The sequence below is a fragment of the Mus musculus genome, chromosome 5 (assembly GCF_000001635.26).
Source record: "Mus musculus strain C57BL/6J chromosome 5, GRCm38.p6 C57BL/6J".
Lineage (NCBI taxonomy): Eukaryota > Metazoa > Chordata > Mammalia > Rodentia > Muridae > Mus > Mus musculus.
The window spans coordinates 64,237,448-64,257,159 of NC_000071.6; the positions used below are offsets into that span (position 1 = coordinate 64,237,448).

Here is a 19,712-nt window from a genome sequence, read left to right on the forward strand (position 1 = left end):
GGCTGTGTTTGCAGGGCTCAGCCAGGGTTCTGGGGAGAATGGAAGGTGAGGTCTGTGTGAAATCTGTAGGAAAGGGCAAACAGGTCACACACAGTGTGGGAGGCTAAGGGAGAAAGAACATGGTTAGGAAGCACTAGTGGGGAAGAAATAGTACCCTAATTGATTGTCCAACACCAAGTAGTTAGCCACTCTCAGCATCCTGTAGTTAACTAGTTACATAGTTACCAGTTTGTCTAGGAGTGGAGCCCCCAGGAGATTTCTACTTTAACATGTCTGTCAGTGTCTTTGTTCAGGTCTTGTTTAGGCATCTATATGGTAGAGGTATCATGAGTGAATCTTCACTCTCGTTCTAGGAGAGACAGCCTGACAGATTTCCTGGTCCTTGGGCTCTGATAATCTTACCACCCCTCCCCCACATTCTTGTGTTTCACAGCTGTCACAGTCGCTTCCCACTTTTAGTACCTTGCATAATTCCTTCTAACACCAGTTTTTTTTTTTTTTTTTTTTTTTTTTAATCTTGAGGAAGGCCTATTATTTTAACCAAATTATTGATACTTGGGTAGATTCAGAAATGAAGGCGCTTTTTTTCATCCCAGCACATCCTATTTATGGTTGTGGCTCAGGTGTGGAAATTCTGGTGGAACTTAGTTCTGTTGTTCAAAGTGGAGTGGAGCTTTGAATGTGATTCCGTTTGTTCTCTTCTGCATAAAGAAGCTGGCGATGAACCAGAGCAATGAAGTCAATTTTGGTCACTAAGTTCTCATAGCTAGTTTATGGCTAAACTTAACCCCGAATTTCTTGTCTCTGGGTTTTGTATATATTAAATATTGCCTTGCTGACTTGTGAGTCAAAGCTATACATATCTTTGAAACAATGTATTGTATTTCTCATATCTTTATTTAACCACATGAGAGCATACTTGTGAATTTCAGATCATGGTGGGCATGGGAAACGTCAGGGGTGGGTAGGAATTATGAGCAGTGGTTGGGGTGAGTGGAGAGCCTTTACTTATGAAGGGTGTCATTAACACAAGGCCCGTGGCCTGGGAGAGCAGCTGTGTGAACGGTGTGCAGGTAGAGAGTATGGCCTGAACCTTTGCAGAGTGAGACCATTGAGGTCCAGTGTGGCAGAGTATCCCTGGCGCTGGGCTGTGGTGACTCACTGGTCCATTTATTTAGTTCTCTTGTTCCCAGGAAGACTCATAGGAAATGAGCTATATGTATAATGGATTTCCTTTCCTTCAATAAGGGTGATGGATTTTGTTTGGAAAAGCATTACCTATATTGGGCATTTAAGAGAAGGGGAAACTTGAATTAACATTAAAACATGGAGAGGAAGAGGTAATTACATATCTGGACACTTTATGTGTGCCAGCCATGATGGGAGTAGCCAAGTTCTGTAACATACCTGATTCTTGGAGTAATTATGATCCTAGTGTGGTTGTTGGCTCTTCCTATGTGTTTTTGCTGGTGTGTGCATAGGGAATATAAAGAAACCAACATTTAGAGAAGCTAGGTAATTTACCAGAGCCATCTTAACATTTAAAAAATTATTTATTCTACTTTATGTGATGTGTTTTGCCTGAATGTATGTCTATGCACTGTGCATGCAGTGCCAGTGGAGGCCAGAAGAGGGGGTTGTATCCCCAGAAACTGGAGTTGATAGCAGTCATGTGCGTGCTGGGATTGAACCCTGGTTCTCTGTAAGAGCAACTGGTGCTCTTAAAAGTGCTGAGCCATTCCTCTGGCCCCATCATAGCTATTTTTAAAGTTATGCTTTTATGGACAGATAAAAATATATTTACTATACCTACCATGATGTTTTGACATATCTACAGTATAGAATGACTAAATCTAGCTGCCTGGTGTACAGCTTATCTTACATCCTTACTATTTGTATAGAGAGACACTTCATATCTGTTGTCTTAGTTCTTCCTAAGAGTATGATACATTTCTGGCTGTAGTCACCAGCACTAGCTGTAGTGGAGCAGCACGAGTCATAGCTGCTAAGATTAAAGGTTGAGTTATATGGCTCTAAGTACAGCAGGCTTTATCTGTGATAGCCGTGTTGTCTGGGGAGGAGGAGGTATTCTCATTATGAAACCTGGTTGGCAGAACTTGGAAAGATTCTTGTCCTCTGAGAAGTGGAACTTCTTTTCTTAGAAGAAAGGTATAAAATGATCAACTCTAGGCTGCTTTTGAAAATAGGTATACAAGGGTGAAGCTAGTTGTGGGTAACACACTTCCAGTATCCCTACATATCAGGAGTTCTTGGCCAGAGAGAGAAGAAAATAGGTGAGAGAGAAACCATGGTGGAAAGTTAAAGATGGGTCAGGATTGGAAGAAAGTTAAGGGCAATGAGGTAGACCCAAGAGGTCAGTTTCCAGGTGATGGGGTTTTCATTTTATTGGTTACTGGATTCCCCACCCCACCTTTCTTCTTTCACTCTGTCTCCTCTCTCTTTTTCTCTTTTCCTTCCTCGTTCTTGTCTCTATAGCCAAGGCTGACCTGGGACTCCTGGATGCCTACCTAGACCTTCAGTGCAGGTATTGTGGGTTTGTACCAGCACACGTTGCTTGCCAAGCGTTCTTTAGCTTGGATTTCTAGAAATAACGGATATAACCATATCTTTTCAGTCGGTCTCTTCAGCTTGGGTGTCTTAGCCTTCCCTGGGCCCCAGTTGCTGATAGATGACCATATGGTGTTGAATGACCACTGTATTCTTGTTCCATGTGGAGTTTGTCTCTGGGATTGCACCTCAGACCAGAGTTATAAATCTTCCTCCATGTCCAATACAGGGCTCAGGTCCTTGGAGCCAGTTCTGTCTCACTGTTTCTAAATGTCAGTAAAAATGGATAAATAGTTTTCCTTCAGGCTACTTAGCATTTAGCTACTTAGTATAGAACAATTCCTGAGCCAGATTACCACTCAAGCACGATTCATCAACGCCACCTCATTGCATTTGTGGGTAGAGAAGACCGCAGTTGCCTGTTCTGTTTCTTCTTTTCATTTACAATTGCGACCATCATTATTCTCTAATGGTGGTGGGACTTGAACCTAGGGCCCTGTGGATGCCAGGCAAGCACTCTACCTGTGAGCTACAGTCTCAGCTTTTCCTCTCCTTAAACATGAGGAAAATGGAGCCCTTCATGGCTGAGGTGATTCCAGCTAGGATGTCTTAGGGGCCAGGGAGATGGCTCAGTGGGTAGGAACACTTGCTATTCTAGTGTGAGGACATGAGTTCAAATCTCCCAACACCCATGTGAAAATCCAGGTATACCATGTGTACACCTGCAGCCACAGCACAGCGTGGGGTGGAGATAGGAGCATTCCCTGGGAATGCAGCTCTGGGTTCAGTGAGAGTCCACATCAGAAGCAGAGGGTGGAGAATGGCAGAACAGAACATGGCACCTGGCGTCCTCTAACACCCGCCTGGCTTCTGCATGCATGCACTCACTGTAGGTGCTCCCACACTCGCACTTGCACACGCGCCCATTCCCTCATCCACGCACTGGCAGCTGAGTCCCGACCAGTGCTGTCTGTGTCTTTCTGTGCTTGCTGCTGTCCTGCTTAGGTGCTGTCTGTCTGTCGCTTCGTCAGGCGGTTCTGGGGTTAAACATAAGCTCTGTAGGACCGAACAGGAACACGATGCTCCGGTCAGGCATCAGCTCATTCAGATGAGATAAGAGGAACATGGGGGGAACGTGGGGCAGAGAAATTACACTGCTCTCTGCCTCCTGGAGCCTGAATGTCGTCGTCCAAGGTCACAACTCTGGGCCTTCCCCCTTTTGCTGAACCAGGCAGAGTACGCTACAGTTTCTGCCCTTTTTCCTCTCCATATGCCGTGAAGAATTTTTTGTTGTCAAGATTTTTAAACAAGAAAAAGTTGGCCAACCAAAGACATAGGCACACCAATTTTGGAAAACTATAAAAATAGGAAGTTTATTTGTTGGGTGAAGTTTACTATTGTAGGCCTGCTAAAGGCAGAGAATTAGCCAAGAATGGTATTTTGAGGAAGTTATTTTTACTGGGTGGACCCAAAGGAAACCAGTCATTAGGTGAAAATAACCCAAGATCCTCCAGACAGTATTTGCTTACAGTCATTTGTGACTGTTCTATTGTCAAGTTTTTTTTTTTTTTTAAATACAATGTAAGTTCCCAAGTATAAATAGTAGAGCTTCAGAATAAAGCTCAAAATTGGCTTCAGAAGAAACAAAAACCCACTAATGAGTAATAAGCGACTGGCTCCTTGTCTTTTGATTATTAACAAATTATCTGGTAAGCATGAATACTACTAGTATATGTACTAGGTCAAGGCCTTCTTATTGTTCCAGAAATAGCCATGTTCCCAAGTTTCCAAGTGAGTGGAAAGATTTCTAAATTATTTTCATTTCTGGAAATCCATGACTAATGCCTAGGACTTTGCATCACCCTGATGTTTCGGTCCGTTCCACTTGATTTTGGTGTTCGTGAGAGAACATTACATTGAGGCAGCTCTCTAGCGTGGTAATCTGCTGAGCTGTGGTGTGTGGACGGCTTTGCTCCCAGGAAAAGCATCATCCTGTGTTAGACCAGGAGTCCCAACCCTGCTCTCATGTTCCGTCGTCACCCCCTGTTGAGTGGACTGGGATAGTGACTTTAGACATTTGCTGAGAATCTTGCCTGCTCCAGGCGATCAGTCTGTGCAGGTTGAAGCTTACTGTGCAAGCCCACCATGTGCACACAAAGTGAGACCTTGCCTGGGAGAAGGCAGGGGTGTGCAAAGGAGTAGTTGGAAGCCAAATTCCTTGTAGATGCCTGTTTTACATAGAATTGTCTTTTCAAATGTGATTTCCAAAGGGCTGGGGAATGGTTTAGTCAGCAAAGGGCTTAGTAAAGGGCTAACTGCGTTAAGTCAGGTCCAGTCCCTAGCACCTAAGTGGATGGAGTCTCATTGTGAGTGAATCAGAACCTGTGATCCCAACATTGGGATAGGGTGGGATGGGGTGGGGTGGGGTAGAATAGGGTGGGATAGGGTAGATGGGGTGGATGGGGGTTGAGACACGAGCATCCTTGGGCCTCATTGGCTAGCCTGTGTAGTTGACTCAGGTTGTTAAACTCAGGAGTCTCACAAATGAGTGAGCTAGAGAGATGGCTCGGCAGTTAAGAGCACTTGCAGCTCTTGCAGCTTCATCCCCAGCACCCACTCGGTGTCTAACAAATGCCTGTACCTCCAGTTCTAAGGGACCTGAAATTACCTTCTGACCTCTGAGGTTGCTGCACACTTGTGGTGTGCCAACATATATGCAGGCAACACACCCCTGACATAAAACAAACATAAAGCTATCTTAAAAACCAAAACCAAACCAAACCAAAAACGTTGTCAAGCAATAGAGGAAAACACCTGGCATTGTTGTCTGGCTTTCACATGCCTGTACATGCATGCATGCATGCACACCTCCACACATTCATGAATGAACACACAGTATGTTTTCTGTCCATGAGCCACAGATATGCTCTGGATGTGAGTAGTTAGTAAGGAATGCAGTGACCTGGAGCACCCGTGTGCTGACTTAGCTGTGTGGTTTTACATTGCTCTAACACGTGTATGTTTCATCTGGAGTGGGTAGATGGCAGCAAAGTGGAAGGAAGGGTGACTCTGTCCTCAAGCCCGTCCTGTGCAGATCTAGGTTGGGTGCACAGGTTCTTCGTGGTCATGGAGCACTAAGCATAGAGTGAGAAACTGGTAAGGTTTGAGTCTCAGAGTCTCCCCCTACAGCATGTCCCTAGGCATATGGGCATATGTTGTTGTTGTTCTGTTATTATCGATGTTACTGTGGTTATTATCTACTTGGAGGCTTAGGGGTTTCAGCCAAATAAGGAAATCTGACACCAACGATTACTCCGTCCCTGCTTCATCATGCAAAGCAAATCCTGTGGTGGGGAAACCAACCTTGACTGGGAATGTCTGGCTAGTTCTGTGTGCCTGAGCTTTGTGACTCGATGCCAGTCACTCTAGCCCTTGGTGGCTTTTTTTCTGATCTCTAAAGTGAGCAGGGTGAATGAATGGGTAGACGAGTGGATGAAGGAATGAATGAATGGCCCCACCCAGGAGTTATGGAAGAAGCTGAATGAGTGAAAGCGTAGAGGAGGGGATGCTCTAGATGGAGGGAGACACTGCATGCCTGTGATTGACACAAGGGCTGTTTGCAAGGGAGTGAGATAAGATGGTTTATTGACAATTCCGTGGAGAAGGACCCCAGGACAGCTGGGTAGCTATTTTGGTAGAGGTTGGAGGAGGGTCCTTGTGCAGAGCCCGGGCTGGAGTGAAAGCCTTGCTGGATGGGACGGGTGGGATCTGGCTGGGTTAAGTACAGGCTTGACCAGCACCTGAGATCTGGCTCATGCTGAGGAATGAATAGTGTGCACCCTGACAGTTAAAAGTTGACAGAAGGAGGAATGCGTAGAAAGAAGCCTCTTGCCAAGTGTGAACCTGCTCACGTGGGAACCAGGGAATAAGGAGGCATTCTTTAAAGAGGGGCTTGGCCCCTTGAGTCCAGTTGAGAAAACAATGCAAAGGCAGAGATGTAAATCAAGCAGTCCTTTGCGGAGCAGAGGGTGATAAGCATCTGAACTGGCAAGCAGTAGAGGAAGACACCCGCACCCAGAGTTCCCTGGCACTACTGAAGGAACCCAGAAGTCCTCTGCTAGATTTGGGAGAGCAGATGTTTTAACAGTAGTCCAAGATGGCTGTGCAGTGCACATGAACTCATGCCCTACCCTTCCTGGGCTTATTTAGATATTATTTCCCCCTCATCCTTTTAAATCAAGATGGAGTGTCACTTTGGAAAATGTCCTTAGGATTTAGAGACTTCAGTTCCCTTTTAGTAGATGGAATTTAATTGTAATGGGTAGATCAGAGTTCAGTCTAAGCAAGTCTCAACTTCTAGCCATACTGGAGTGTTCTCTGGCACGGGAGAGCCAGCCAGCTGTGGGCCATTCCCAGCAGTAGCTTCTGTCGGCTGCAGTCTCCTTATCTCTTGTCAGGCTTGGTTTCTGTGTTGGTTCTCTAGGAATGTTCCTGATAGTGAGTGTCTGATCCTGTGAAAGAAGTCAGCGTTCCCCAGCAGGGAGGAAAAACTGAGTTCCACAGGCCCTGTGCTCAGCTAGCCCTGAAGGTGGAGACTATAAGCAGGTTCTTAGTATCACCACCTCCACCCCACACCCTAAATAATAAATAAATAAATAATAAAAAAGACACACAGAAACTGCATGTATTTATTGCGTACCTGGTGACATTCGAACCACGACTCTGTGTGGAGCTCACTCACCTGTCTCTCATTTGCGAGCATGTAAGGGTAAAGCCGTTGCTGGTGGGTAGACTCACTACTCCCTGGGGGCTGGAGGCCCTTCCTACACTCAAGCCCTTAGCTCTTCCCCCATTCTCTGTGCAGAGCTTTGCACACACCACACCACCCTCATTGTTGCTTTTGAAGTCTTCTAAAATCAGAACCTTTGCAGCCTGACTGGCCAGAGGGACTGTGAGGTCGTGACCCCGCTCTTGATGTGAGGTTGACATTTCTCCTAATGCCCTAGGGTTTTGTTCCTTCCATTCTTTGGCTATTCAGGTCATTCTGTAGGCTTATCCCAGACTTACAGCAAACTCGGGGCCTTAAATCTCACTCACATGAATCTTTGGCAAGCTGAGTCTGCCATGGGTTCTTACCAGCTCGAGGGGTTTTTGTGTTTGCAACTTATAATTTACTTATATCACTGTGCTCCTGATGTGGAAGGGTCTTCTTTTAAACTTTCTATCTAATAGCTTTCTATCTAAGCTCTTACCTGTCTATAGTAGTCAGTAACTTTGAAAAGACTGGTTTATACATTTTTTGGTGACAGTGCCCCAAATGGGACACCTTCAAGCCCACACAGACCCACCTGCATCTGCCTCCCAAGTGCTGGAATTAAAGATGGGCATGCTGCCTACAGACTCCCAATGTGAGCTTCACAGTTTTAAAACTCTTTAAAGATTGTAACACTAACATGTATGATATATAGGGGAGAATACCGTATAAGTATGAAAATAACAAATTTCTTCCCTCACCAGCCACGTACCCTGTGTGACCATGGTGTGAGGAATAACACCGTGTCAGAAATTTGGCTTCTCTTTTAAGATGGTGTTCACAGAGCAGGGTGAAGAATTGTTGGTCACATTTTCCCCAAAACTATAGGGAAAGCTAGAAGTTGAAGTCTTTCTGTTATTTGTTTCCATTTTAACCTACAGTGTTTACCTGTAGCACACTGGAACATTTTCAGGTAACTCTTGTGAATTGAAGTGAATTGCTATATTTTCCATTTTATACATGTAAGGTAGAAAAACTAAAAGCTGCCATTCTTGTGCCATATATGTTAAAGGGCATCTGCAGGGTCCACGGAGACAAAGCAAGCATGACGTGGTCTCCAGTACAACATCTGGGGTGAGACGGAGACTCGCAGGCAGTTGATGGGAAAGCATTCTAGAGCGAGAGTTTCTTGCCTGACTGTCAGAAGTGAACCGCAACCCAAACAGCAGACTCTTGAAGGGAGGTTGCAAAGATTCCAGCTGTCAGGGATGACACGAGGCTGACAGTTGAAAATGCACAAAATCCTGCCAATTCTGTGTTGGATTAAGTTACGTACAAGGACTAACTGGACAATGAAGTGTAAATTGTTAAATTAAGTTGTTACTTGTAACATTTGGAACAAGGTGTAATGTGTTTGCATTGATGAATTTATAGCATATGGAAGCCCATTTTGGTACTATAATAAATACTTGAGTTTTGTTCACAATTTACTTTCTTCAGGAATTACATTTTGTCCTTTTAAGTGAGAGACTTCAGTTATAGCTTTCCATATAGCTGACTTTGGGATGGCAGGGATGTCTTTGGTCATACATATACATATAACACACACACACACACACACACACACACACACACACACACCATGGTTCAAAGGGAGATGAATGGTGGGTTATGGCACTGGGAGGCACAACTTAACATTGTTGATCATATACCCTAGGTTCTCTGCACAGGTGCAGAAAAAAACTTTGAGAATGTCAGTACAAAGCAAAATGTTGAGTAAAGCAAGCAGGGAAGTTTATTAAGTAAAACGATGGTGTTTCAGAAAAGTGGAGTGCTCTCTTCAGGAGACATGAAGAGATATCAAGAGAGTCAGATCTTGGGGGGTTTTAAATAGCGCATTTAATGGGCGAACGTTAATGGAATCAGGGAATTATTTTTGAGTATTGTTGGTTGGATGATGGAGGAAATTCCAGAAATGGAAGGCTTTTCTGTCTCTCAACATGTTTTTCCCAGATATATCTTAAGTCAGATGCATGATGTGAGCAGACGGTTTTGTAAAGCCAAGGACATGGAGATGCCATTATAATACAACAAAGGACCTTATTGCTAAGCCCTCTGGAGATTTTCGTCAGCCATGTTGTTCCTAGCTAGTTTTGAGTTGTCTTGCTGTACAGGGACGATGTGGTTGTATCAGCCTCCAGGCCCCTTGCTCCTTGCCCCCCAGCCCTTGAGTCTACCCAGCCTTCTTTAGTCAGAGTCTTTCCTGGGGTCATCCTCTCCTGGACTCCTTCAGTTCAGTGGTCATTAATCTGGGCTCAGAGGATAAGAGGTTGGGTTCATGCAGTTGGATGGGGAAAACATCTCTATTTTCATCAACTTCCAACTAAAATCTACATTATTCCTTTGATTGTTAATGAACTCAGTAAGATTCATTAGCAGCTCCTGTAATCGTAATAACAATAAAACCACAGTACTATGATCTTCTCGCAACATTTTTTTTTTTTTTTGGTATGTGGTGTATGTGTAGGCCAGAGGTCAATACATCTTCTATGTCTTTCTATTTTGTGTTTTTGAGACAGTTTCTCTCTGAGCCTGGAGCTCATCAGGTGGCTAGACTAAGTTGCCAGGGAGTTCCAGGATTCCTCCTGTCTACATATATATTTCCACCTCCACCCAGCGCTGGGGTTAAAGGAGTTCACTGCCATGTCCAATTTTGCTAAGACACTGGATCGAGACTCGGTCTTCATGCTTGTGTGGCAAGCACTTTACTACCTGAGCCAAGCCTTGAGCACTGTATGCACTGCAGGGCTCAGTCCCACAGCACTGTATGCACTGCAGGGCTCAGTCCCACAGCACTGTATGCACTGCAGGGCTCAGTTCTACAGCACTGTATGTACTGCAGGGCTCAGTTCCACAGCACTGTATGTACTGCAGGGCTCAGTCCCACAGCACTGTATGCCCCACAGCACTCAGTCCCACAGCACTGTATGCACTGCAGGGCTCAGTCCCACAGCACTGTATGCACTGCAGGGCTCAGTCCCACAGCACTGTATGCACTGCAGGGCTCAGTCCCACAGCACTGTATGCACTGCAGGGCTCAGTCCCACAGCACTGTATGCACTGCAGGGCTCAGTCCCACAGCACTGTATGCCCCGCAGGGCTCAGTCCCACAGCACTGTATGCACTGCAGGGCTCAGTCCCACAGCACTGTATGCACTGCAGGGCTCAGTCCCACAGCACTGTATGCATTGCAGGGCTCAGTCCTACAGCACTGTATGTACTGCAGGGCTCAGTCCCACAGCACTGTATGCACTGCAGGGCTCAGTCCCACAGCACTGTATGCCCCACAGCACTCAGTCCCACAGCACTGTATGCCCCTCAGGGCTCAGTCCCACAGCACTGTATGCCCCGCAGGGCTCAGTCCCACAGCACTGTATGCCCCGCAGGGCTCAGTCCCACAGCACTGTATGCCCCACAGCACTCAGTCCCACAGCACTGTATGCACTGCAGGGCTCAGTCCCACAGCACTGTATGCACTGCAGGGCTCAGTCCCACAGCACTGTATGCACTGCAGGGCTCAGTCCCACAGCACTGTATGCACTGCAGGGCTCAGTCCCACAGCACTGTATGCACTGCAGGGCTCAGTCCTACAGCACTGTATGCACTGCAGGACTCAGTCCCACAGCACTGTATGCACTGCAGGGCTCAGTCCCACAGCACTGTATCCACTGCAGGGCCATTTGTAAGCCCCAGGATTCCCTTCTGACCACTACCATCAGGTTCACTCCCACCTATTCTGGATTCAGTGATTTGCTAGTGGCACATGCAGTTCAGAAAGTTCTTTTCTTATATTTCCCCGTTTAACAAAGATGCATCTGGGGAGGAGCCAGATGGAAGAAATAAATAGATCAAGTTTTCCATTAGGGAAGAGACCATGCCTGGGTTCCCGTGCCCTCTGGATGTGCCATCTCTGTGTTCACCACATGGGGAGCTCTGGACCCCATTGTTTTGGGGGAAATTTTTGTAGGTTATATTAATAAAGTGTTACTAGTTCATTAATTAACTTGGTTGCAACCTTTGCCCAGTTAAGAGGTTATGATGGAACCAAATTTCTTTCTTTCTTTCTTTCTTTCTTTCTTTCTTTCTTTCTTTCTTTCTTTCTCTCTCTCTCTCTCTCTCTCTCTCTCTCTCTCTCTCTCTCTCTCTCTCTCTCTCTCTCTCTCTCCACCCCCCCTTCCCCTTCCCCTTCCCCTTCCCTGTCCCTTCCTTTCCTTTTAAAAAAGGAACCAACGATTTATTATAGGTTCTAGGACATAAGATAAAATATTTATTGGGTTTATACAAAACTTCACCAATAACTTAGTTATGGTTTTACACCTTTAGTGAACCTGTGGAGCTGTTACAGGTGATAGATGTTTAGCCAGATAATTACTCCTAGTAGATATGCATGTAAACAGAACCAAATTTCTAAACCTCATATCATTCTATTGGCTCTGGCTCTCTGGGGGACCCACCCTGAGTCACTTATTACCATAAATGTAGGTATGGGCAAGTGTCATATTATGAGTAACTAAGGACTTACCATTTGCCACTCAGCAAGTCCCAAGAATTCCGTATTGTGAGCCCTTGCCTGGAGCCACTGTCGTCCCTTACTCTGTATTCTGTATCGTGAGCCTCTTGCCTAGAGCCACTGCCATCCCTCACTCTGTTAGCATTTTCACCCTGTACTACAGATGATACATTTTTGAAAATGCTCTGTGCATCATTATTTTGAGTGATATTAATTACAGTAGAATGCGACTCACCAGTGAGTATTGTTAAATATGGCAACAAGATGTTATATCAAAATTATTTTTATTAGAATATCAAATTCTTCCTATTCCCTAGGCTACCATTTTTTAGATACTCTAAAACTTAATTTTGAGAAGAGATAGGCTTCACCAGTCTTTGAAAAAAATAAAACTAAAGACTCAGTTTTTGTTTTTCCTGGTGTGTGTGTGTGTGTGTGTGTGAGTGTAGAAAATTACCTTGAGATATACGCGGTGAGCCACAAGGAGGAAAGAAGCCCTGTACCTGTTTCTGGGCTTGGATTGTGGCTGATGTTATGTTCCAGGGCTTCTCTTCTCTGTGAAGATGTATTAAATGTGGATCATCTTTGGGGGTGTGGTGGCATATGCCTCTAGTCTCTCTCAGCACTCAAAAGGCAGAGGCAGGTGGATCTCTGTGAGTTTGAGGCCAGTCTGATCTACAGAGCAGGTTCCAGGACAGCCAGGGCTACACAGAGAAACCCTGTCTTCACCTCTGCCTCCTCCAGCCCCCCTTTTTAAAGGATGGATTATTGAAAAATGACAATGATTTTGTTTGTTTCTTCCTTGGTTCTTGAGAATTCTTGTGGCCCATGGTGCCCACCTTGGTCAGTTATTCTCCTGTGCTCAGTCTTCTCCCTGTGTAGTCAGACTTGGTAGCTCTGTCTCTGACAATTTGCCCATGTCTGTGAAATGTGGTTGGAACTCACCACACAGTGTGGTTGGGGGCCCACCTTGCGGTGTGGCTGCTTTTTGCCCCATTCATCCTTGGCTGAAGTCTCAAATAAATTGATTGGCTTAGCCTTGCACAGAGGAGACATTCCTATGATGGAAAAGCCTCACCTTAGGGTCTGATGAGGGACAACTGATAAAGACCTGGACCCAGCTGACATTAGGAAATGGCACAAGGGATGGGTCTCTTCTAAAGATGCAGATGTTAGGGCCCTGCCTCCCAACAGACAGCCCCCTTTAGACTCTGGCAACAGACATAAGGGTTAGGAGCACTGACCATTCTGGTGCACCGCCAACTTTGAGTTAAGAGTTGGTGTATTCAGTGGGAGGGGTTAGACTGAGGAGCCATGTTTTGTCCAGGTTATATTCAGCAAGCTGAAGAGTTCTAGCAGCACCAGTGCTGCCAACCAATGTCCCAGCTTGTCAGATTGTTTTAGAAACTGTACAGACTAATTTATTAACTTTGTGTGCTCTGTGTGAATATATGTTGGTATCATGTGTTTTTCTCTATTAACTCTCCTCCTTATTTTTTGAGACAAGGTCTCTTCACTTCAAACCTGGACCTTCTTATTTTGGCTAGGCAGGACAGCCAGTCAGACCCAGTCATAGGCACATGCTGCCATACCTGCTGTTTACACAGGAGTTGGGGGTCTGAACTCAGGTATGATTGTATAGTGAGCACGTTACCACTCAATTGTCTCCCCGTGACCCACACTTAACTTTACTGAGCCACCTGTAGCTACAGGGTTGTTGTTGTTGTTGTTTTTGGTTTTAGTTTTTTCGAGACAGGGTTTCTCTGTGTAGCCCTGGCTGTCCTGGAACTCACTTTGTAGATCAGGCTGGCCTCGAACTCAGAAATCCGCCTGCCTCTGCCTCCCAAGTGCTGGGATTAAAGGTGTGCGCCATCACGCCCAGCTGTAGCCACAGTTTTTTACCTCATAAATGGTACATTTTACTCTTCTTTTTCATAACTCCGACTTCTTAGGAGACAGCCATTAAAGTGTTTCTCAACTCTCGTTTATAAGTTTGTGGGGTGGTGTTGGCGTGGTGGACAGTTGCCGAGAACTTCCCTGACTTTTTTTTGTTTGTTTGTTTGTTTTATGACTCTGGGTTTTCTGTTTGTACATCTTCTGCATCTTCCTGGGATGTAGAAGCTACTGATAGAATTGGCCATTTCAAAACTAGGGACGCTGAGTTCTGTTTCTCTTTCACATGTGACAAAAGACAAAGGCGTTGGGGATAGAAAGATAAGGCAGCTGTAAGTGAGGGCACATGGCTCTGGGTTGGGGTGCACTCATTATCATTATCCCTGCCACATGCTTCTGGACAGCCAGCGAGCTTGCTTAGACTCGTTTGGGAGACGGACTGAGTCCTTTAGTTAATGCTAAGCACTGAGGTACTGATTAACCCAGGGAAGCTGGGACAGACAGGATGGCCCTAACATGGGATCACTCTCTGTGCTATGTATGCAGTTAGCTTTGTGTTCTGGTATCTAGCTAGAGATAACATATGTGCATCTTATTTCCCTGGCTGGGAGCCCCGTAGGGTCACAGGGAGTCGCTGGAGGAGGTGTATTCGGGCCTCTGTAGTTGAGTTTCATCCTGTGAGCCGAACTAGTACACATCACAAATGGTCATGTTTGTTATGTATGGAGAGTGGTGGCTGGTTTTGGTTTTCCCTGTTAAATAATATATTGAGAACTGAGAAGAGTTTTATTTGAAATTAAAGACATAGAGGGTGTGGTGAGGAAAAACTTGATTTAATGTAGATTTAATGTAGATTCTCCCTTATGATCAACAAACAATCACTAAACTAATTCTTATTATCAGCAGACTATTTTCTATTCTATTTTTTTAACAATATGAAACATTTCCTCTGAGGGACAAAGCTTTATTTCCTGCCCCCTTTTTTGCAGTTTCAAAGTGGTTTCCCTGTTATGTAATTGGGAAAGACATTATTGTTTTAAATAGAGCAGTAATGGCTTTTTTTTTTTAAATGATTTGTTTTCTTTTTTTTTTTTAAGATTTATTTATTTATTATATGTAATACACTGTAGCTGTCTTCAGACACTCCAGAAGAGGGAGTCAGATCTCGTTACGGATGGTTGTGAGCCACCATGTGGTTGCTGGGATTTGAACTCCTGACCTTCGGAAGAGCAGTCGGGTGCTCTTACACACTGAGCCATCTCACCAGCCCTTTTTTTTTTTTTTTTTTAACTAACTTTTAGCTGCGCTTATTTTATGCTGGATTTACTTCAGTGGTGTAAGTTTTTGTTTCTTCTGGGGTGTCTTTGTCTCTTCCTTCTGTGCAGCCTCCTCTTCTAGCTTTGGAGGAGTTTATTCCTTTCCAGGGAGGACCATCTCTGTGGCAGGGCAACTCGCGTGTGGGTTACTCTGTCCCTGGGCTCTGAGTTCATCGGAGTGTCTCAGGTGCCTGTTCACTTCAAGTAAATCCTTCAGGCCAGCAGTACTTACTTAGGCGCGTACAGCAGAAATTCGGCAACCCTGTGACCAGCCCCACTGAGCGCACCTGCTGTTATCCCACTGGAATGACACATTGCTTCTTCTTCTTCTTTTTTTTTTTTTTTTTTTTTTTTTTTTTGGTTTTTCGAGACAGGGTTTCTCTGTGTAGCCCTGGCTATCCTGGAACTCACTCTGTAGACCAGGCTGGCCTTGAACTCAGAAATCCGCCTGCCTCTCCCTCCCGAGTGCTGGGATTAAAGGCGTGTGCCACCACACCCCCCGGCTTGACACATTGCTTCTTTAAAGTGACTTTGTTCAGTTACTTGGTAGCTTTTTGGACATATATACCATTCATAGCCTGGGTAGTTTTGTGAGTGTTCATAAAGTGAACACAGAGGTTTGAACCTCTTGACTTTCATGATTTTGTAGGGTTCTTTGGCTAAGAGAGGAGGGGACCGTCTTCACTGGTCACTGCAGGCCTCGGACAGGAAGCAGACGCTGGAGACTTTAGATTTTCAAAGAGTTGTTAAATAGTTATATGTTAACAGCCAGCAAACCTGTAAATGCAGAATACAAGTGACTTTTCTTTATATTCTAAAGATTATTTCAGAAATGCCTTCCTAAATCTTTGTGAATAAAATTACAGTTACAGTGTGCTTATAATCCCTTAAAATCCCCAAATCCTTCCAAAGCCGACCCAAGTGCTTGAATAAGGGCTTTATTTACAGATTTATCGCTGATTCTTGAATATCGTTTTCCCTCTCTATGAAATAGTACTGACTTGCGCCTGCCCCAAAACCTGCCTTTACTTGCAGCCATTAGTATGAGGATTCTCTACACCTAAACAGGCCTGCTTAATTTGGGACAATTGATCTTAATTACCTAACATTTTTGTTGTGGTTCCCATAGTATCAGAAACTTTAACCAAACCCAAATCCTTATTAGATTTATTTATTCCAGGGAAACATTTTCAGCTCCTTTCCTCGGCTCTGTTAGTTTGGATTTGCTTTATCGGCTTATCTGCAAACAGGAATGACGTAGCTCTTAGCCCTCTGACCGCACTAGGCAAGATTTTCATTAAAAGTACCAGATCTTATCAGAGGGAATAATTCTCCAGTTCATTTGCCCCGAAAAGGTCTTTGTTTGTTTTGGCAGGAGTCATTGTCACTTGATGTATATGTATGTCCCTATAACCCATACAGGCTGGTTTTTGGTTGTGTTTATTGTGGGCTTAATATTGACAACTCTCCTTGTACGTATCTGTGAGCTTCAAGCTCCAACCGGCCTACTTTCATGTGACTGGTCTCCCTGCCTTTAAGACATCTTTGCTTCACCCTTGCCTTGCCTCCATCCTGCCTCACTGTGTGCTCTTCTCTAGTCCCTTCAGTCTTCCAGGACCCTTTTGTTCCCTTCTGTTGCACCCCTCCCCGCACCCCACCCCCATCTCCCCCCAACCCCTTCTCCTGCAGGAGCTGGTCTCCTAGCTGGTCTACTTTACTCCCAATGTACTACCTTCCTGGTGTTGAGTGGCAGGAGGCTTGAGAGTAAATTGATGTCTAAATAGTGAGGCCCACCAGAGCAAGGAAAGATGGGCCTTGGTCTTTGAATGAAGTCTATCTGTTTTTTATTCTAATCAAAGCACTGGAGAAATCTGTAGTTAGGAAACAATGGCAGCCTGAACTCTGACCAGGGTGTGGTGTGCCCGTCAGCTCCTTCTGAGTCCGGAATGAAGGGGCCACTTGAGTGCCTTGGTCTGAATCTGTTCCATTCATTGCCGAGTTGCTATTAGTTCATCTGGCTAATACACTTTCCCCCTCTTTGAAACACAATGAAAACATCATTGCTCTCTTGAGGTATTGGAAGGTGTAATGTATGGAAAAATTGGATATTTTTGCAGACTTCAGAAGATGGAATAAGCTGCATTTTTCTGCTCAGAAAGAACAGTTAATAATTGGGAAACATTTGACTCCTATAAAATAGTCTCACACCATCACTAAGAAAGTGGTAACACTTCCAAAGTCTAAGTCGGCAATTTTGATTTGAAGGAACACCATTCTTACCGTGCAGAACCAACTTTTTCCTAGGAAATCTTCGGTGCTTCTGATCTTACAAGCCTCTCTTCCCCAGAGAGAAGCCATGGCTTTTGTTTTTTGCTTTGATCCTGTGAATCATTAGCAAAGTTGTAGCTGTAGCGTAGACTTCCCGCTGTTTCTTTTCTCTGTGATATCTTCTCTCCGTAGCCTTTTCTAGGCTGCCACACGATGTACACACTGATTTGCAGTATGGAATGAGCTATAGCAGGAGCATGTAAAGTCCTCAATGCAGACAGGATTACCAGGCAAAACCTCAGCCTCGGACTGTCAGGATGGCTCAGCTGGTGTGGACGCGTGCTGACAAAGCTAAGGGCTTGAGTTCTGTCCCTGGGTCACATGACGGAGAGAAAGAACTGAGGCCACAGGTTGTCCTCTGACCTCCAGGGCACACCAAAGAATGTACCCAGTGCCTCCTGCACTTGTACCCTATTTTTAAAATCTAGCCATTTGTTTGTTTGTTTGCTTTGGAGGCAGTCCCTCTGTGTAGTCCTGGTTGTTCTGCAGTCTATGTAGATGAGGCTGGCCTAAAAGTTACAGAGATCCACCTGTGTCTTTCTCTGCAGTGCTGGGATTAAAGGCCTCTGCCATTGTGACCAGCTAAAAATACAGCTTTTAAATATTAAATCTGTGCTTCGGGAATCACTTTTTTTTTTTAAAGATTGTGTGTGTGTGTGTGTGTGTGTGTTTCCTACACATATTTTTGTGTACTTCATGCATGCAGTACCCAAGGAGACCAGAAGAGAGTTATATATAGATGGTGGTCAGCCACCATGATGCTGCTGGGAATTGAACCCTGGTTTTCTGAAAGAGCATTAAGTGTCTTTACCTGCTGAGCCAACTCTCCAGACTTGGAATCATATTTTAAAAATGTGTCTCTAAATATAACTTTGACTCTTCAGCGGGTTTTTGAGAGTTATGTCATGGCACAGAACACAAGCTTGCTTTCAAATGAACTGGAGTCATCTTTCTTTACAGTGCACACTGGTTGGAATTTTTACCTGAATTGGAAAAAGGGATTGGAATTTTCTGGTTAGGATGTTAAATAAACAAGGGCCTATAGGTGTTTGGGCTTCAGCCAGAAGTCTTAGACACAGAAAAAATACTGGGAAATACTGGTCCAAATACATGTGTCCAGTCAAAGCAGAAACTGTCCCAGCAGCCAGAAGATTAAGCCCATGGCAACAAGTCCAGGGTTCTTGCAAACCATGACGTCCCACAAGTGCTGTGGCTGCTGGTCACTTGGCTTGGGTTGATTCCCTGTGGTGTCGCACCCCTCTTACATCTGAAGCTGCTGAGGAGAACCTAGCATAAGTGGACAAGATGGAGTGGCAGGGATGCCGAAGGGTGGGAGAGCCTCTCCTCTGAGATGTTTACGATGGGAAAGCAAAGCTGTTTGTGAGAAGCCTCAGTGGTTTACTGTGGCAGGAGGCATGGGTTCTCCGTCCTTTATCAATCCACATTAGGAAATACAGGATCAAGTCATAACTTGTTAGTTGCCAATTAAAAGAACAACGGTGCCGTAATTTCAATAAGCGTAAGAGCCTTTCGCCTCACCACATACTGAGGAAGGCTTTTCTAAGGACACTAGACTCTTCAGAGTGAGCTAGTATGTTTAGGTAACAGTATCAGAGACAAAGCCCAGTGGAGATGCCCTGAGGACCTTAGGGGTTACAATGCAAGGCCACCCTGGGACTTGTCGTTTAACCTTAGAGAGTGCTGTGATCTGTGAGCCAGTACAGCCCAGCCCCTCCATCAGCCAGGGTCCCTGCTCCTCAAGCTGTGGTTCTGAGTTGTGACCTTGGTATTTGGTCCCACTGCTGCCAGGTGTCTCTAACCACACCCTCTTTTGCACAGGTGCCTGAGATCATCAGCTCCATCCGGCAGGCCGGGAAGATTGCCCGCCAGGAAGAGCTGCGTTGCCCCTCCGAGTTCGACGATACCTTCGCCAAAAAGTTCGAGGTGCTCTTCTGTGGCCGGGTGACTGTGGCTCACAAGAAGGCCCCACCCGCACTGATTGACGAGTGTATCGAGAAGTTCAACCATGTGAGCTGTGGTCGCAGAACGGACTGGGAAGCGCCCACCGGGCAGCCATCAGCGCCTGGCCCCAGGCCCATGCGCAAATCCTTCTCACAGCCTGGACTGCGCTCGCTGGCCTTCAGGAAGGAGTTCCAGGACGCTAGCCTCCGCAGTAGCACCTTTAGCTCCTTTGACAATGACATAGAGAACCACCTCATCGGTGGGCACAATGTGGTTCAGCCCACAGACATGGAGGAGAACCGAACTATGCTGTTCACGGTAA

General features: G+C 45.3%; 2 protein-coding genes across 11 annotated transcripts in view; both read left to right on the forward strand.

The window, feature by feature from the left end:
- The window catches only part of Tbc1d1 (TBC1 domain family, member 1), a 195,182-nt gene that overhangs the window by 81,143 nt on the left and 94,327 nt on the right, over positions 1-19,712 (forward strand). For all 10 annotated transcript variants that reach the window (XM_011240758.3, XM_030254739.1, XM_006504036.4 and 7 more), the window contains one exon: positions 19,268-19,708. In XM_011240758.3, the coding sequence (XP_011239060.1) occupies positions 19,268-19,708 (441 nt within the window). The remainder of the gene's footprint in view (positions 1-19,267; positions 19,709-19,712) is intronic.
- Positions 9,859-11,488, forward strand: Gm46913 (predicted gene, 46913). The gene is made up of 2 exons (XM_017321208.1): positions 9,859-10,127; positions 10,160-11,488. Exons 1-2 carry the CDS (start codon positions 10,025-10,027, stop codon positions 11,065-11,067), a joined length of 1,011 nt encoding a protein of 336 aa, XP_017176697.1. The 5' UTR covers positions 9,859-10,024; the 3' UTR covers positions 11,068-11,488.

What these genes read in the sequence shown, in the direction of transcription:
- Gm46913 (XM_017321208.1), top strand. Translation starts at nt 10,025, where the DNA reads ATGTCCAATTTTGCTAAGACACTGGATCGAGACTCGGTCTTCATGCTT. An exon ending in GAGCACTGTATGCACTGCAG is followed by an intron (nt 10,128 to 10,159) that starts GGCTCAGTCCCA and finishes TATGCACTGCAG; the next exon opens with GGCTCAGTCCCACAGCACTG.